Here is a 17,619-nt window from a genome sequence, read left to right on the forward strand (position 1 = left end):
ATAACCCTAAGCTGTCCCCTCAGCTGGAAGTCCTCGAAAAGAGAAGAGATAGCCCTAGGGAAGTGCCTGCATGAGCCTTGTATGCTTACCATACCCTAGTCCCAGAAAGACAGTATATGGAGTCCCAGAAGATAGGTTTCTCGAGCAGTGGGTGACTGACAAGGACAAGAAAGCCTCTGGGGTATATATCAGTGACCTTCCAAAATGCATTGTCCTGATAAAAGAGGTCTTATGGGTTTTTCACTTTCTTTCTCCCATTCCTAGCTGACAAAAAGTTTGCCCGGAAGCCACCTCGATTTTCTAGTCTCCTGCCAGAGTCACAGGAACTGATTGAAATTAAAAACAAAAAGAAGGTACATATCCCCTGAGCTCAGCCTCTGTCCGTCCTGTCTGAGTGTCCTTTGTAGGGTTTCTATCTCAGGTCATGAGGGAGAAAGTCTTGCTGCTCATAGTAAAGTCTCCTCTAAGGTTAGTCTATGCATTTGTTGAAATTTCAGCCACCTCCTCATCACCCCCCCTCCCTGTCCCCGTCAACTTTGAGAAAACTCGTCCCTTACTCTTAAGCCATTGTAGTTGGGCATACCATATTACATGCCCCTGGTCAAATGCTATCCTTGCTGAAAGGCAAGTTTTACTGGGGGTGACGGAGACCTAGTAGCTAGTGTCATACAAGTCACAGGCTATTGATCATCTCTATCTCTAGAGAGCCGATTGACAATAAAAGGAAACTTTTTTTATTTGGGTACACCAGTAAAGTTCAAATAATTACGTATCCTACACACACAAATAAAACTTCTGTTTAACCATTTCTTCCTTTTACTGCCAGTCTACCTCCTAAATGACGTTTATGTATCCTTGATTTCAGGGCTATGAATGTACAGACAGAAAGCTGAGTTATCATCACAGTTCAGCATGTCCTTGGAACCCCACAGCCTTAAGAGTTAGACAGCCAAAGAAAGGAGGTGATTCCAGTCTAGGTCATTAACAAGAGACTGACTATAAATAGGCCCCAGGGATGATGGATATAAAATGAGAGTAGGAAATCTTCTCTAGTTTTTTGGGGGTTTTTTTCTGAGCCTTAAGCTGGAGTAGAGGGGCTGTCCCATGCACCTTGAGTACTCTGAAAAGGAGCTCTCAGCCAGATCTAATTAGACCTGAAAATAGGGGAAAGCTAGGAGCAGTATGATCTAGATTTAGTGCTAGAGTTACCAAGGACCACATCATTGGAGCACATTAACTGACCAGCTGTGGGTGTGATGAATCCAGTCTGGTCTTGTCTGGTTTAGGGACACCTCTGCTCTCTCTCTTCCAGCTGCTGATCACTGGCACAGAGCAGTTCAACCAGAAACCAAAGAAAGGGATCCAGTTTCTACAGGAAAAGGGCCTCCTAACTATCCCAATGAACAACACAGAGGTAGCCCAGTGGCTCCGAGAGAACCCTCGACTGGACAAGAAAATGATTGGAGAGTTTGTGAGCGACCGTAAAAACATTGACCTGTTGGAAAGCTTTGTGAGGTGAGGAAGCTGTAAGTAATGTGGGAAATAGTTGGTAATTCTTCTGCAAGTACAGGGATACCATCCCTCAGAGTGGACCCACTCAATTCCTGATAGTGATCCAGACCACATGTGCTTCCTCTTGTCATCATCTGTATCTGTTGGTCCTGAAAGGAACTCTAGAGACATAATTTTGGGAGCCTCTCCATTCTGTAATACTGCAAAGGGATGGAGTGGGATTCCTTAGCACAGAGAAGGGGCTAGTTCAGGGAATAAAGTTACTAGACAAGAGCTTGCTGATGTGAAAAGTACTAAGGTACTGGGGGATTGTTAAAGTTCTGTTCTATGTTAGAATGACCAGGAGATACCGCCTCTTTGCCACAGTCCAGGAGGAACAGGTTAGGAAGATTGTGACTAATAGAAAGAGAGCCCAACATTTATAGCCTACAGCATCTTCTACCTTTTCATCCTTATTCCTTTCCTATAGCACCTTCAGCTTTCAAGGTCTGAGACTGGATGAGGCTCTCCGCCTCTATCTGGAAGCCTTCCGCTTGCCTGGGGAAGCACCAGTCATCCAGAGGCTGCTAGAGGCATTCACAGAGCACTGGAGGGTGAGTTTGTGTGGTAGAGGCTGAGCTCGGGGTCCCAGATCAATCTGACTGAGAGTGTCTATGGCCCCCAACTAAAGGACCTAGCTGTTGTCTCTAAAGAAATTTGAGCGCAACATTAGTGAGTTTTCCATGGAATGGAAAGCTTCTACTAAGTAGCTAGCAAGAGATTGACACTTTCTGAGTGGTACTTCACTGTATACCAGCACTGACGGAGGCGGGGGGGTGGCTATTGTTGTTTAGTGCCATTGAGTTGGTTCCAACTCATAGTAACTCTGTATGGGGTTTCTGTGGAGCAGTTGGTGAGCTTGAACCACTGACTTTGCAGTTCAAACCGACCTTGCAGTCCAGCGCATTAATCGCAGTGCCACACCAGGATCCGGGGGCTTGATAGTGGGGTTTTACCTAGCCAGCTAACAGCAGTGACACAGGTGGGGTCTTTGCTTTTTCAGAATTGTAATGGCTCCCCATTTGCCAATAGCGATGCCTGCTTTGCCCTGGCCTATGCTGTCATCATGCTTAATACTGACCAACACAACCACAATGTTCGCAAACAGAATGCACCCATGACCCTGGAGGTAAGCTTGGATTCCAGCCAGGGTAGAAAAGATCTAGCACCGCTTTAGAGGAAGCAGGAAGGACATGGGGCTTCTGATGGGTACAGAGGACAGTACTCTCTGCCCAAGGAAATTGGAGGACTGGCCAACCCAAAAGAGAAATTAAGGTGGGAAGGGGGGCAGTCTTTCACTTACTGTTGCCTAAGTCCTATTTACTACAGATCCAGGAGTTGTTTGGGTGGGGCTTCAGCATTGACACAGGGGGGAAAGCTCACTGGCCTGTCTCTAGGAGTTTCGCAAAAACCTAAAAGGTGTGAACGGAGGCAAGGACTTTGAGCAAGACATCCTGGAGGACATGTACCATGCCATCAAGTGAGTATGGACAGAGGGCAGTGTAGCATCTCCATTAGGGAAAACCACGTTGTCTCCTTTTCCTCTTCTTAGAGTCACATCAGGCTCTGCAGCAATCATATATGCCCTGATTATTTAGCCTTGGGACTTAGTTAGGCATCCCTTCTCTCTGCCAACTTGTTTCTTCTTTAAAGAAGCCTGAACAGCATTGGGACTCCAGCACACTAAACCGGAGTCACAGCTGCCCCTTAAAGTGGCCTGCTGTAATTGTGCCTCAAACCCAAACCACCTGGATTTTCCTGTCTAGTTCCGAAGATGCATTTTGGCGCTACTACAAAATGTAAAATAAGCACTAGAGGCTTGGGTCAGAGGTCAGAAACAGGACACATAGTTCTTGGCTGTACATTGGAAAAAGTAGTTTTTCAACTTCTCACACAGACAGCTTGTGAGTTCTTACTTCAGAACTCAAGGCCCTACTTACAGACAGGGCTTTGAGATTAGGGGAGATTGTGTGGTACTTCCTTTCTTTCACCCTGGTCCCACTCATTGATGGGAGAATGCCAGTGTGGGTGGGTGAAGCCCTCTGTCCTAGGTTGGAACCAGTCAGGTTCATAAGGGTGCACCTGTTCCTTCTCTTACCTTGTAACAGGAATGAGGAAATTGTGATGCCTGAGGAGCAAACAGGTTTGGTTCGGGAGAACTATGTATGGAATGTGCTACTCCATCGGGGTGCCACCCCTGAGGGCATATTCCTGCGTGTGCCTGCTGGCAGCTATGATCTTGACCTCTTCACCATGACCTGGGGCCCCACAATTGCTGCTCTTTCTTATGTCTTTGACAAAAGCCTTGAGGAGACAATCATCCAGAAATCCATCTCGGGCTTCAGGTAAGCCAACTCTGTCCCCCTCCCACCCCACTGTACCCCACCACCTGAGCTAGTTGTAGGCATCGCTGTGGATTCTCTGATGCCCACTCTTCTTTTTCCTCCTGAGTTTTTGGAGGGAAGCTTGGAGGGGACTCTGGGAAAATTCGAGTTTAAACAGACTCACAGTAGATTTCTTCCTGGATCTGGTTGGAGAAGAGTCTTAGAAGACCTCCTCAGGGATGTGGAAGGACCTTTCAGTGACACTGTTTCTGGGATGGGGTAACGTTACAGGAAGTGCGCCATGATCTCCGCCCACTACGGCCTCAGTGATGTGTTTGACAATCTCATCATCTCACTGTGCAAATTCACAGCTCTCAGCAGTGAGGTGAGCATGGGAAAGAACTGGGTATTTCAAATTTCAAAGGAAGACATGTCTTCTAGCCATCTCTATACCATTCTCTGGAGCTGGTTTCCTGCAGCATCTTCCTAAGGCCCACTTGACCCCACAGCAGAGTTTAGATCATTTCTGTCTTGCATACCCTGGAATGAGAATAGTTTATCACCATATGGGATGGGATGGGAGAGGAGATGTAAGAGTAGGGAAGGCCTTAACCAGGTTAGCCCTCTGCCCAATATTATAGGAGATTGAAACAGAGCCAGCAGAAGGACCCTCAGGGAACCAGAGGCAGATCCGTGAAAGATTTCTCCTTTCCAGACATTAGCCAGGTCCTAAGCCTTTTCTCATCCTCTTTTCCAGTCTATTGAGAACCTGCCCAGTGTATTTGGAAGCAACCCTAAAGCCCACATTGCGGCCAAGATGGTCTTCCATTTGGCACACTGTCATGGCGACATCCTGCGGGAAGGCTGGAAGAATATCATGGAAGCCATGCTGCAGCTCTTCCGAGCCCAACTGCTGCCTCAAGCTATGGTGGAGGTAATTGTTAATTGGAGAACAGTCAACAGTAATACGGCAAGAGCCCCAAGATTTACAGAATTGGTTGAGAGTAGTACTGGGCCTGATACCTGCAGAAGCTAACCAGAACACCTCAAATGTAAAACTATAGATCCTGGGGGATAGCTGTACAGGAAGGCTGGCAGGAGCCATTGCTGGTCACCAGTTGGAGGAGGCCAAACAGTATAAGCAAAGAGTTCTATGAAAAGAACTGATATTTGATCTGCTTTTCTAGGTAGAAGACTTTGTGGATCCCAATGGCAAGATCTCTCTGCAGCGGGAAGAGACACCATCAAACCGGTGAGGGTAGAGCAAAGACTGAAGACCTTCAGATTGGGAGGTCATAGCTCTCAGGCTTACAAGGGCTTGTACGTGTTTTCTACAGAGGAGAGTCAACAGTGTTGAGCTTCGTGAGCTGGCTGACACTGAGTGGTCCTGAGCAGTCTAGCATGCGAGGCCCATCCACTGAGAACCAAGAGGCCAAGAGAGTGGCCTTGGACTGTATCAGGGTAACTGTCTGCTTCTTCTCCCCCATGAGCAAGCCTAGATCCCCTCCCTACTTGGTAGATGCTGCCCTGCTAACTGATTAATAGAATTGTCCAGGGCTTGTATCCAGGGCTGTCTTCCCTCTTTCACTGGCTCTTGGGGAAGCTCTCTCACTTCCAGTCCTTATCATTGATCCCTTCTTTCTTGTGCCCTCTCTAGCAATGTGATCCAGAAAAGATGATCACAGAAAGCAAATTCCTCCAACTGGAGTCACTGCAGGAGCTCATGAAGGTACAAGATGAAGAGCAAAGAGCAGCAGAAGGGTGGGCTAGGTTTGGGGTGAAAGGAGCAGTGGTTTATGCCTAGATTCCTGGCAAAGCAGGAATCTAGGTTTGGTTTCTTCATGCTTACCTTCCTCCTGCTGGTCCCCTCCAGGCTCTAGTCTCGGTGACACCAGATGAGGAGACGTATGATGAGGAGGATGCTGCTTTCTGTCTGGAGATGCTGCTGAGGATTGTGCTGGAGAACAGGTAGGAGAAGGTGGCTGAGGGGTAGTCTTCGGCAGGCCCCACGTACTGGGCTTGTGCCAAAAGGATGGAAGACTAGATCCATCTTGCTGAATGAATGCTGGGGCAAGGAGCACATGAAGCAGAAGGGAGAAGCCTGCTCAGGGTCTAATGCAAATGATCCCTGAAAGGCTGAACCTGGACCAGAAAGGAAAGCTCATTGCTTGGTGTTCTCATCTCTTGTACTCCCAGGGATCGTGTGGGTTGTGTCTGGCAGACCGTTCGAGACCATCTATACCACCTGTGTGTTCAAGCACAGGATTTCTGCTTCCTTGTGGAGCGGGCAGTGGTGGGACAGCTGCGCCTGGCCATTCGGCTGCTCCGGAGAGAGGAGATCAGTGGCCAGGTAAGCACAGTACAGCTGGGAAGGCAGATGGATATATGCAAGGGACTAAGATGACGTTGTCAATTGTAGAAATAGTCTGAGACAGAGGACAAACTTGTTGTTAAAGTGTAAACAAATTGGTTACGACTCATAGCAACCCTGTATAGGGTTTCCAAGGAGTGGATGGTGAGCTTGAACTGCCAAACTTGCAGTTCAAACTGATCTTGCAATCCAGCGCATTAACCCTCAGCGCCACACCAGGACTCCACTTGGTGCCCCATTAAATAAGCCTATGGAGTCCCTGGGTGGTACAAATGGTTAAGTGTTTGACTACTACCTGAAAGGTTGGTGGTTTGAATGCACCTAGAGATGCCTAGGAAGATAGTCCTGGTGACTGCTTCCAAAGGTCATAGCCTTGAAAATTCTATGGAGTCACCATGAGTCACAACCGACTTTATGGCAACTAACAACAACATGAGCCCAGTGACCAACTACAGGCCAGGTGGTGTTGGGAATGAGTCTGGAATGGCTCAGGTATATAGCTGGTACTCCGCACTTTTGCAGACTCTTATGAATCAATCCATTATGTAAGGCTGGACTGCTGCTGCCTTGTAGCATTCCCAGCCCCTGCACCTAGCTTCCTGACTCTAACCTTTACAACCCTTCTGAGATCTCTTGAACCAGCTACAGAAGACCACAGGCATGAAGTAAGAAGTGAGTTTAGCGAGGCCACAGGATACAAGATCAGTAATACAAAAATCAATCATTTCTATAAGCTAACAACATGCAGAAACTGAAAAAAACAAAACAAAAAAACCCATTTATAATTACTTCAAATAAAATAAAAACTTAAGTATACCAGTACAGTTAACAAAACACATACACAGAACATGTATATGCTAAAAATTTTTATGCTAACCAAAGAAATCACTGCATCCATAGATTGGAAGATTTCCACCTAACTAAAATGTCATTTCTTCCCAAATTGATGTACACTTTTAAGGCAACTCCTATTCAAAAGTTCAAGATTTTTTGTAGACATAGACAGCCCGAATCTAAAATTTATATGGAAACACACAGAATCTAGAATAGCTAAAGCAATCTTGACAAAGAATAAAAGTAGGAGAAATCACCATCTGATATTAAGGCTATACTATAGCTGTAGTCTTATTATACTCTATTATCCTGGTGTGGTGCTGTGGGCTAATGTGTCAAACTGCCAAGTCATTTGAGCAGCAACTTGGGTGGTTCAAGCTCACCAGCTGCTCCTTGGAAAACCTATACAGGGTCGTTATGGGTCAGAATCAACTCGACAGCACTTAACAACAAAAATAAACAGCTATAATCTTGGTATGGCGTTGTAGGATAAACACTGGATTGTTACCCACAAGGTTGGGCATTCAAACCAACCAGCCACTTACTGGAAACTGGCTATGAATCTGAACTGACCTGACAGCACATCTCATACACACACAGCTACAGTAGGAATCCTGGTGGTGTGCTGTAGGATAAACTTGGACTGCTAATTGCAAGGTCAGTGGTTCACAGCCACCTGCTACTCCTCAGAAACCCTAAATAGAGTTGCTCTGAGCCAGAACTGACTAGCTGGCACATAACAAGCAACACTGTGTGGTGGTGATGAGGGAGACACATTGGCACAACATTCGCCAACTTAACATTTTTCAGGTATACAATTTAAGAATGCCATTTACATTAATCATTGATTGGTTGCCTAACTGAATTTTGAGATAGTACAATAGCAATTCAATGGAGGATGGATAACCTTTTCAGCAAACAGTGCTGGCGTAGTTAAAATCCATAGGGGAGAACCTGAATCGTGATCGAAGCCTCACACCTTACATAAAAACTTACACAAAATGGATCATAGTCTTAAATGAGAATTTTAACTTTCAGAGAGAGACATAGGGAAAAACCCGTGGGGATCTAGAGCTGGACAGAGAGTTCTTAGACTTGACATCTAAGCACAATCTACAAAACAATTTTTTAAAATAAATTGGACTTCATCGGTATTAAAAACTTTTGCTCTATGAAAGCCCATGTGAAGAAGATAAAAAGAAAAACTACTGACTGAGAGAATATATTTGCAAACCACATATCTGACAAAGGACAAGTATCTAAAATATATAAAGAACTCTCAAATCAACAAAAACTAGAAACAGTGTGGACGGCGTCAACAGGTGAATAAACTGGTACATCCATTCAGTAAATGAATCTTCAGTGAATTATTGTTAAGGGCCTTCCAGTCAGTTCTGACTCATAACCACCCTGTGTAGTTTCCGAGGAGCAACTGGTGGGTTTGAACTGCTAACCTTGTGGTTCAGAGTCCAGTGATGATTCTACAGTGCCACACCAGGAGTCCTCAATGAATTATACTGAGTGAAAAATCCTTACACAGGTTACATACAAATTATATAATTCCATTTATAACACATTCTTAAGTGATAAAATCTTAGAAATGGAAGACACATTGCCAGGCGTTAAGGATGGAAGCAGGAGAGATGTGATGTGATGATAGAAAGACAGCATGAGAGAGCCTTGTGTTGGAATCGTTCAGTATCGTGTAGAATGCTTAAACCTACACAGGTAATATAATCATAGGGCTTACATACACTCTCATACATAAGTATAAGTAAAACCAGGGAAATCAAATAAATTAAGACGAGAAATCAGAATAAGATCACTGAATTATATCAATGTCAGTATCCTGGTCATGATACTAGAGTTTTGTACAATACCATTGGGGTACACTGGATAAAGTAAGTTAGTTCTCTGTATTATTTTATAACTGTATATAAATCTACAATTAGCTCCATCACATTTTCCGTTTAAAAAAAAAAAAAAAGACTACTGGCAGTGCCCTAAATTGGGTCTTTAGGTAAATATTCCTCACTGGCCTAGGGAAAGTGGTGGGGAAGGAAACAAGACAGGAAGCTGTGTGTTCACTTCCTGTCCTTCCCACCTCAGGTACTGCTCTCTCTGCGCATTTTGCTACTGATGAAGCCCAGTGTGCTGTCCCGAGTTAGCCACCAGGTCGCCTATGGGCTCCATGAACTCCTTAAGACAAACGCAGCCAACATCCACTCAGGGGATGACTGGGCCACCCTCTTCACGCTTCTGGAGTGCATTGGTTCAGGCGTGAAGCCTCCAGATGCCCTGCAGGCCACAGCCAGGGCAGATGCACCTGATGCTGGTAAGCCCTTTCCCGGGAGAACCACATTGGCAGACAAAACAGTTATGGCCAGGCTGGGGCAGGAAAATAAAACACAGGTTATTACACTTGGCAGATCAAACACTCCTGGCTCGGCCATCTGATTCCAGTGCTTGCTGGCCTCTCCCCAGTACAGACAGGTCTAGTAGCAGGAAGGCAACGAGGCAATGGAGAAGGCTATGAAGCCAGGCTTCCTACTACCCTGAGGACTATTTTCCCAAATATTATACCCTTGTCGTCACCAGCCTCCAATCCTGTAACTGCTTCTCACCCAAATTAGCCTGCTGTCAAGAGATGAAATGTCAAACCCATCCTTCAATCCTCTAGTGACAGGCTGAAACTAGGCCAGGTCAGAGAGAAGGGAGGTCAGACTCAGTACCCTTCTTCTTACAAGCCTAATGCAGCCCTTATCCCTGTGTCTCCATTCTCACTCTGCCCTTTCCCTGGCTGGCTCAGGGGCCCAATCAGACAGCGAGCTCCCATCCTACCATCCAAATGACGTGAGCCTAGACCGAGGTTACACTTCCGACTCAGAGGTCTATACTGACCATAACAGGCCTGGCAAGATACACCGATCAGCCACAGATGCTGATGTGGTCAACAGCGGTTGGTTAGTGGTAAGTGAGGTATGGGCAGTGGGTGCGTTTTCCCTCCTTGGCCTGTGGAAGAGATTTCCTGCTCCTATGAAGGGACATCAGTGGGGTAAACTGAGGTCAAGCCCGGATACCCAGGTTTTCTATGTACTTTTCAGGTGGGGAAGGATGACATCGATAACTCCAAGCCAGGGCCTGGGCTCAGTAGACCAGGTTCATCATCCCTGGTCAATCAGTACAGCCTAACAGTGGGGCTGGACCTGGGGCCACACGACACTAAGTCCCTGCTTAAGTGTGTGGAATCACTGTCCTTTGTTGTGCGAGACGCTGCCCACATCACACCCGACAACTTTGAACTCTGCGTTAAGACTCTTCGCATCTTTGTGGAAGCCAGTCTGAATGGCGGTGGGTCACCTGATAGAGGGGCAGATGGGGAGTAATGTGTGACTACACAGGGGAAGCACAGAGAGGGGAGGAATAAACAGGGTATCTGTGACATGGATATGGGGATGTGACCTGGGTCTGGTTCTGCTCAGGATACAAATCCCAGGAGAAACGGAGCAAGAGTCACAAATATGACAGCAAAGGAAACCGCTTCAAGAAGAAATCCAAGGAGGGCTCAGTGCTTCGACGGCCTCGAACCTCAAGCCAACATGCCACTCGGGGAGGACATAGTGATGATGATGAGGATGAAGGCGTGCCAGCCAGCTACCATACGGTGTCTTTACAGGTCAGTCAAGACGTAAGTATGGCACCCTTATTTCCTCTCACCCCATACCTGATCTTGCATGCCCAGCTGGGGCCAGGGAAAGCCAGGACTGGGAGGAAGGGCCCATGTTTCTTAGCCCAGGTCCTTAACTACCGTTTTCACATTATTTACCTTATCCAAGACCAACTGTAACTCTTCTATTTTTAATTAGATTTTATTTTTAAATTAAAATTCATCTATTTTTTGAATAGGTAATATATGCACATGGTTCAAAATTCAAAAGGTACAAAAGGGTAAACAGATAAAAAAGTAAGTCTTCATTCCTGTCCCCATCTACTAAAGTCCCCTCCCCAGAGGCCACTGCTAGCAGTTTCTTAATGTAGCCTTCCAGTGGCCACACAGGCATATAAAATAAAAGAGCCAGCTTCAATCAGTAACCTTAGAAAAAGTATGTCTAGTCTGGCCATTTTGCCCATCAGAGCCTTTGAGTCTGAAGTTTGCGTTCCGGTTTTTTTAATGAGATGATACCTCAGAAGGTAAGAGACAGAACTGAAATTAGTTTTCCCCTCTGTGTGACTTGATATATTCAGTACTTAGTCCACACATCTCCTACAGTCTTCTCTATCATGAGTGGTACCTGACCCACACTTTGGGAAAGAAACTACTCAGGATGGAGGCAACCAGTTTATCAAAGGTTCTGGTGAGAAGAATGGCGTTTGCCACGAAGGGTGCTAGGCACCCCCCCGCCCCCCGGGCTCAGTCAGGGACAGTGGGGTAGGGGGAGGTGGATAACAGGGCTCACCAGACTGAACCTCACTAATGTCCTGCCTCCTTCCTGCTGTCCCAGTTGTTGGACCTGATGCACACCCTGCACACACGTGCAGCCTCCATCTACAGCTCATGGGCCGAGGAACAGCGCCACCTGGAGACAGGTGGCAGGAAGATCGAAGCAGATTCTCGCACCCTCTGGGCACACTGCTGGTGCCCTTTACTGCAGGGTAACCCTGAGGGGTACAGGCAGGGACCCAGCAGGGGTGGGTGGAGCCGCGGGACCAGGGGTCTGAAAGGAGACTGATGCTGCTCATGCTCTTAGGCATTGCTTGCCTGTGCTGTGACGCCCGGCGCCAGGTGCGGATGCAGGCACTGACCTATCTGCAGCGAGCACTACTGGTCCACGATCTGCAAAAGCTGGATGCCCTGGAATGGGAGTCCTGTTTTAACAAGGTAAGACTTCCTGCTGGACTGAAGATACAGTTCAAATCTTTTAAGACAAGAGCCAGGCAACCTCAAGAACCCCTAACATTAGTCCTCAACCTGTAGCATGCTTTTGTTTCTGCTCTGTGCCCATCCACCCCAGCCCCTGGCCTTTGGTGGCAGAGCTACCCAGCTGACCCTGCCAGAGACGGTGGATATTTCTTTACCCCCCAGGTGCTGTTTCCTCTACTGACCAAGCTCTTGGAGAACATCAGCCCTGCAGATGTGGGTGGGATGGAGGAAACCCGGATGAGGGCCTCCACCCTGCTCTCTAAGGTATGGCACACCACCCTATGCCTACCTATGGCCTGTTCTGCCCACACCTGCCTCTTCCCAAGAAAGGAAGCTAGGGCTGCAGCATAGGTGCTGAGCTATAGAGCCTCAGCAGGACCCAAGCCCCCAGGAGAATTCTGGAACTCAGGGGAACCTGAGTCCCATGCAAGCAAGCTAGGGCAGACTTCTCACCCAGCCTTGAAGAAGGGTGTAGAAGGCTCCTATGCTGTCCTCAGCTGACAGAGCTGGTGGCCATAGGTCTTTCTGCAGCACCTGTCTCCACTGCTGTCACTCTCTACCTTTGCGGCCCTCTGGCTGACCATCCTGGACTTCATGGACAAGTATATGCACGCAGGCTCCAGCGACTTGCTGGTATGTTCTACCTCAGCCCACTCCCTGCTTCCTCTCCCTGCTACTGGGAAAAGTTACTGGTTCCACACCCCGTGGTAGTTTCCCCTCCCTTGCCGTACTCCCTGTTCTCATGGTCCCACTGCCCTTACAGTCAGAGGCCATCCCGGAATCTCTGAAGAACATGCTACTGGTCATGGACACAGCAGAGATTTTCCACAGTGCAGATTCACGAGGTGGTGGCCCCTCTGCCCTCTGGGAGATCACATGGGAGCGAATTGACTGTTTCCTACCCCACCTACGAGATGAACTCTTCAAGCAGACTGTCATTCAGGGTAGGGGACTCAGCCCAGCTTCATCAAGAAGGATCCATAAAACTCTTGAGCTGAATTAGTTCTCTGTGCCCTGGATGGGTGGGAAGATTGGTGGGCAGCCAGAGCTCTGCTGGAAGGAAAGCACTGAGAGCTGCCATGTGAATTCTCTACCTCTCCAGATCCCATGCCGATGGAACCTCATGCCCCAAAACCTCTCGCCCCAGCCCACCTGACTCCTGCTGCTGGTGACACCAGGACACCTGTCCATCCACCTCTCCTAGAGATGCCCTCTGAGCTGGGAGCCTGTGGTGAGTCCCGGTGGGCTAGCCTGCTGGAAGTTGGTCAGGAAGCAGAAGGCCTAAGAGGAGGCTCAGGATAGCTTGGGGCTGTGAGCAGGGCAAAGATGAACCCGGGTACCCTGCTTGCCTGCTCTTCCTATGGGCAGTACAGGACCAAGGAAGCCAGGACAAGCTTGAGATTTCCAGGGTTAGGAGAGAAAAGCTGAGTGAGAAAGGGACTTGGAATGGATTCTAATTAAGCCCAGACCAAAATTCACATGAGGGGTATACAGCAAAACAGGGAGAGGTAAACAGACATAGGAAGTTGGAACAGTGGAATGACTTTCAAGACTACCAATTATTTAGCCTGAGGTGAGTCATTGGTGATGAGAGGAGACCTAGCTAGGGATATGAGTTACCCTGGGTCTCACTTGCGGCCATTTTGCTCTCCCTACAGACTTGGAGAAGTCTGAGGGCCCCCGAACTGTCAGTAGCAGCTCCCCAGGATCACCAGTGGCCTCTAGCCCCAGCAGACTGAGCCCCACCCCAGATGGGCCTCCACCCCTGGCTCAGCCCCCACTGATCCTACAGCCCCTGGCCTCCCCACTGCAGGTGGGCGTGCCCCCCATGACTCTGCCCATCATCCTCAACCCTGCGCTCATTGAGGCCACCTCACCAGTGCCCCTGCTGGCCACACCCCGCCCTACAGACCCCATGCCCACCTCCGAGGTCAACTAAGGCCAAAATCAGGACCAGGACTTCCTAGCAGCCTGCCCCGCCCCAGCTGTCCCAGGAGCAACAGATTCTAGCAGCCTAGCCAAGCTGCTGTGACTGCTGCGTGGATGGGGATCTGAAAAAGAAGAAAACTTTGGCAACCCCTCCTGGGACCTCCAATCAGACTGTAGGACTGCTTTCCTCCTCTGCTCTCCCCTCCTAGGGGCTCAACCGGAGAGCCCACTCAGGCATCATCTGCAGCCTCTGCCTCCAGCCTGGCAGCTCTGGGCTGGCATCACTGTGCCAGCCCTGTGGTGCCCATGTGTCCCTCCTGCTGCCCCAGTGAGGCAATGAGAGCCAAACCCAACCACTCTGCACTTTGTTTCCTTCTCCCATGTCCACTCCTGTCAGCCCTGGACTACCACCTCCAGTTCTTCCTCTTTGATTCATTAGTCGGTTTGGAGAATTGATTGGCACCATGGTAGGTAGGCAGATGGCACTGGGCAGGGGGACTGTCCACCAGAGCGTGTACATATGGAAAAATGGACCGGACAACATTGGACGTTTTATGATGTAATAAATGTCCTAGTACCAACATCACTGCCTCCCCTACAGTTTTATTCCTGAGTTGGTGAATCTCCAGGTACCATGTCCCTGGGCTGTCCAGGATCTGGGTATTCAAGGAACAGAGGTAGAGTGAGACTGAGCCTATCACAGGTCTGGCCATCAACCAGATGTCAAGACTGGCATCAGGAGTCCTTCACCAAAGCTGCTGTCTCTCCTACCATCACGGCAGTGCACCCGCGGCATCAGTGTACCAGGAAATCAGTTTTTCTATTACTACTACAAGGGGAAAGGCGCTCTCGGTAGCGTAGTGGTTACAAATCGGGCTGCAAACCTAAAAAAGGTCAGCAGTTCGAAACTACCAGCCGCTCTGCGGGAGACAGATGAGGCTTTCTGCTCCCGTAAAGATTTACAGCCTCAGAAACCCCGTTCAGGGTCGCTATGGGTCGGAACCGACTCGACAGCACTTAACAACAACTACGAGGAAGATGCCTGAAACAGTGTGCATGGGGGGCCAAGGTAAAATGAGTCCGAGCTGAGCTGAAGCTACTCAGAAGCCTTCCCTGTGCAGTGTGCCTCACGGTCCAAGAGCACAAAGGAGCCAATGGGGCTTAGAAAGGGGGCCATCTTGCTCCCAGCTGTGATCCTGGGTTTCTGGGCCTAAGGCATTCATTTTGGACCCAAACTAAGAAAAGGCCATTTCTTTTAGCCCCATGGCGCTCATGCACTCCAATCACTGGGACGATGGATGATCAGAGGACTCCTGGTCTTTATCTGTGGGTGGGGGTAAGTCAGGAGTGTGCATGGAGCAGGCAGTACAGCCCCTGCAAGGAGTGGGCAGGACTGAGGCGTGTGGGTGGGAAGAGTGTTGTATATTAAGCCTTGCCACATCAAGCATCTTTCATCACTTGGCTTCTGCCTCTGGGGTGGGGGATGGTACCTGTTGCACTACTCAATGGCCTTCATCATGGAGAGTTCGGGCCACTTACCTTCCTCAGCGAGTGTGGGACTATTCAGCACCTCAGGCTTTTCTTTGATCGCGCCCCTGTGGGGTGTCCATGTGAGTTCAGATCTCGATAAGCACTTCCCTCAGGTGTAGAAAAGAGCCATTTGGGAATGGGAACAGCCTGATGTGGAAAAACATTGAGACTTGAAGCTCCTAGATTACATCTTCCCTTTTTCCTCCCTTCTTTCCCAAGTAGTCAGACTATGCTCAGTTTTCCACACTAAGCAGAAGCCTTGCCCAACCCTAACCCTGGGAAAAAGGAGGAGAAGCAAGGGATAGAGAGGTAGGGCTCTGATCTACAGCCAGGTAGACAATAGGGTCCTGGGCCTCAGATATGGGGTCCCTGTCCAGCACCCCACAGGCACTGCCTTTAGACACTTTCATGTGTGCTTCCCTTTGAGGAAAACAGCTGGCTACTGCAGATCCTATTTCTGCCATGCTATGAGCAGAGGAGTATGTCTCTGTCCCTCAGAAGGTCTGCAGAAATTAGGAAAGAAACTAGAGAGGCTGCAAACTGAGCTGCTCCCTACTGGGTAGCAAACAAAAACATTTGCCGGAAGTCTCATTCTGTTATAAAAAGAGCAGTTGATGCATGCATGCCTTGTGTTGTTAAACAATGTTGTCTCTTAGAAAGCAGAAGAAGCTACAAGAGGAACTAATACTCAGACCTTAATTCTGACCAGCAAAGAGGACTAGCTTAACACTGTGGAAGTGACAGAAACCATCAGGGAAAGTGATAGTACAATCCTGCTCTTAATCACATCTCCCACCAGAAAGAACTCTAGGAGAACAAACTCTAAAAGAGGAAAGCTAGAGATACTTCCATGACCTAAGACCCTAACATGGAGAAATGACATTTGTAAAGCTTCACTAAGCAAAGGTTAAAGGTATTTACTCTTCTTACAGATAAGGAAACAGGTTCAGAGAGGTCAAATAGCTGGGAATTGAAAGAGTTGGGTCTCAAACCCAAGTCTTACTCCAAACTCGACACTAACTCTGTTCAAAGTAACAGTAGTGGCGGTGCAGAAGTCCTTCAGGCTACGTTTTCTGTACTTCTAATGGAGTCCCAGTGTGGCACTGACTGCTACCCACAAGATTAACAGGTCAAACACAAGCTGCTCCTCAGAAGCCCTATACAGGGTCATCACTATGAGTTGGAATCAACACAACAACAATGAGAAAAAGGCTGGGACTTTGAAGAAAGCCCTGAGTGTTCAAGCAATTACCCAGTGAGCCCGGAGTATATAAAAACAGGAAAGAGATACACAAAACCAAGAAAAACAGGAATTTTTTCCCACCCTGGTATTTTGAACAGTATCAGGAAGGATGAGTTACAGTGGATGCACGCCACCCCCAAAAAAAATGCTAAGAACAACAAAAACATTATTAGAGCCCATGGGTACTTACTTATATTCAGAACTCACTGCTTGGGAGACAAGAGTCCATGAGAGACTCTGCAGAGCCCTCAGCCCACGCACCAGGCTTCAGTGTGGAGCAGCTTTAGTTCACATATACAGTTTATCACCCCCTCCTTGAAATATTCACTTGGCTTCTGAGACACTAGTTTCTCTCCACCTCACTGACCACACCTTTTCAATTTCACTGGTTGGTGCTTACTCATTTCTATGGCCTCTGAACAGGAGAATGTCCCAGGGCTCAATCTCAAATCTTCCTCTATACTCACTCCCTGGGTGACCTCATCCACTGCCAGGGCTTTGAATATCAGCCATTACACTGACACCCGACTTTGCATCTCCAGCCTGACCCCCTCTCTTAACCCTAGAGACTTAGGCATATCTACCTGTCCCCCAACATCTCTACTTACATTACGCACAGGCATCTCAGATATAATAAACATCAAGCAAAAAACTATTGGTTATTCCTATAAATCTGTTCCTCCACTGTTCTGCCCTGTACCAATGAAGGACAATTCCATTCTTCCAAATTCTTATCCCAAAACTTTTTTTTTTTACATCCTACACAAATAGGTCCTGGTGCAGCACTGTACTGCAAACCACAGGTTAGCAGTTCAAACACACCAGCTACTTCTTGGAAACCCTATGCAGGGTCACTATGAGTTGGAACCGATTCAACAGCACTTAACACCCAAACTCTCAGCAATTAAATCTTTCA

At 48.0% G+C, this 17,619-nt stretch overlaps 1 protein-coding gene across 2 annotated transcripts in view; it reads left to right on the forward strand.

Moving 5' to 3' along the window:
- The window catches only part of GBF1 (golgi brefeldin A resistant guanine nucleotide exchange factor 1), a 161,756-nt gene extending 147,816 nt beyond the window's left edge, over positions 1–13,940 (forward strand). Inside the window, exons 17-40 of one of the 2 annotated variants that reach the window (XM_006831287.1) lie at positions 265–353; positions 1,313–1,515; positions 1,982–2,105; positions 2,555–2,680; positions 2,949–3,031; positions 3,660–3,896; positions 4,167–4,260; positions 4,633–4,809; positions 5,063–5,127; positions 5,213–5,336; positions 5,533–5,604; positions 5,749–5,843; positions 6,072–6,225; positions 9,190–9,415; positions 9,890–10,050; positions 10,185–10,431; positions 10,563–10,768; positions 11,583–11,733; positions 11,829–11,959; positions 12,164–12,265; positions 12,521–12,634; positions 12,765–12,945; positions 13,104–13,232; positions 13,660–13,940. In XM_006831287.1, coding sequence (XP_006831350.1) covers positions 265–353; positions 1,313–1,515; positions 1,982–2,105; positions 2,555–2,680; positions 2,949–3,031; positions 3,660–3,896; positions 4,167–4,260; positions 4,633–4,809; positions 5,063–5,127; positions 5,213–5,336; positions 5,533–5,604; positions 5,749–5,843; positions 6,072–6,225; positions 9,190–9,415; positions 9,890–10,050; positions 10,185–10,431; positions 10,563–10,768; positions 11,583–11,733; positions 11,829–11,959; positions 12,164–12,265; positions 12,521–12,634; positions 12,765–12,945; positions 13,104–13,232; positions 13,660–13,940 — 3,572 coding nt within the window. The remainder of the gene's footprint in view (positions 1–264; positions 354–1,312; positions 1,516–1,981; positions 2,106–2,554; positions 2,681–2,948; positions 3,032–3,659; positions 3,897–4,166; positions 4,261–4,632; positions 4,810–5,062; positions 5,128–5,212; positions 5,337–5,532; positions 5,605–5,748; positions 5,844–6,071; positions 6,226–9,189; positions 9,416–9,889; positions 10,051–10,184; positions 10,432–10,562; positions 10,769–11,582; positions 11,734–11,828; positions 11,960–12,163; positions 12,266–12,520; positions 12,635–12,764; positions 12,946–13,103; positions 13,233–13,659) is intronic. The other variant, XM_006831288.1, reaches the window with a different exon arrangement.
- Positions 13,941–17,619: the final 3,679 nt, after the last annotated feature.

This window comes from Chrysochloris asiatica, unplaced genomic scaffold (genome assembly GCF_000296735.1).
Source record: "Chrysochloris asiatica unplaced genomic scaffold, ChrAsi1.0 scaffold00003, whole genome shotgun sequence".
Lineage (NCBI taxonomy): Eukaryota > Metazoa > Chordata > Mammalia > Afrosoricida > Chrysochloridae > Chrysochloris > Chrysochloris asiatica.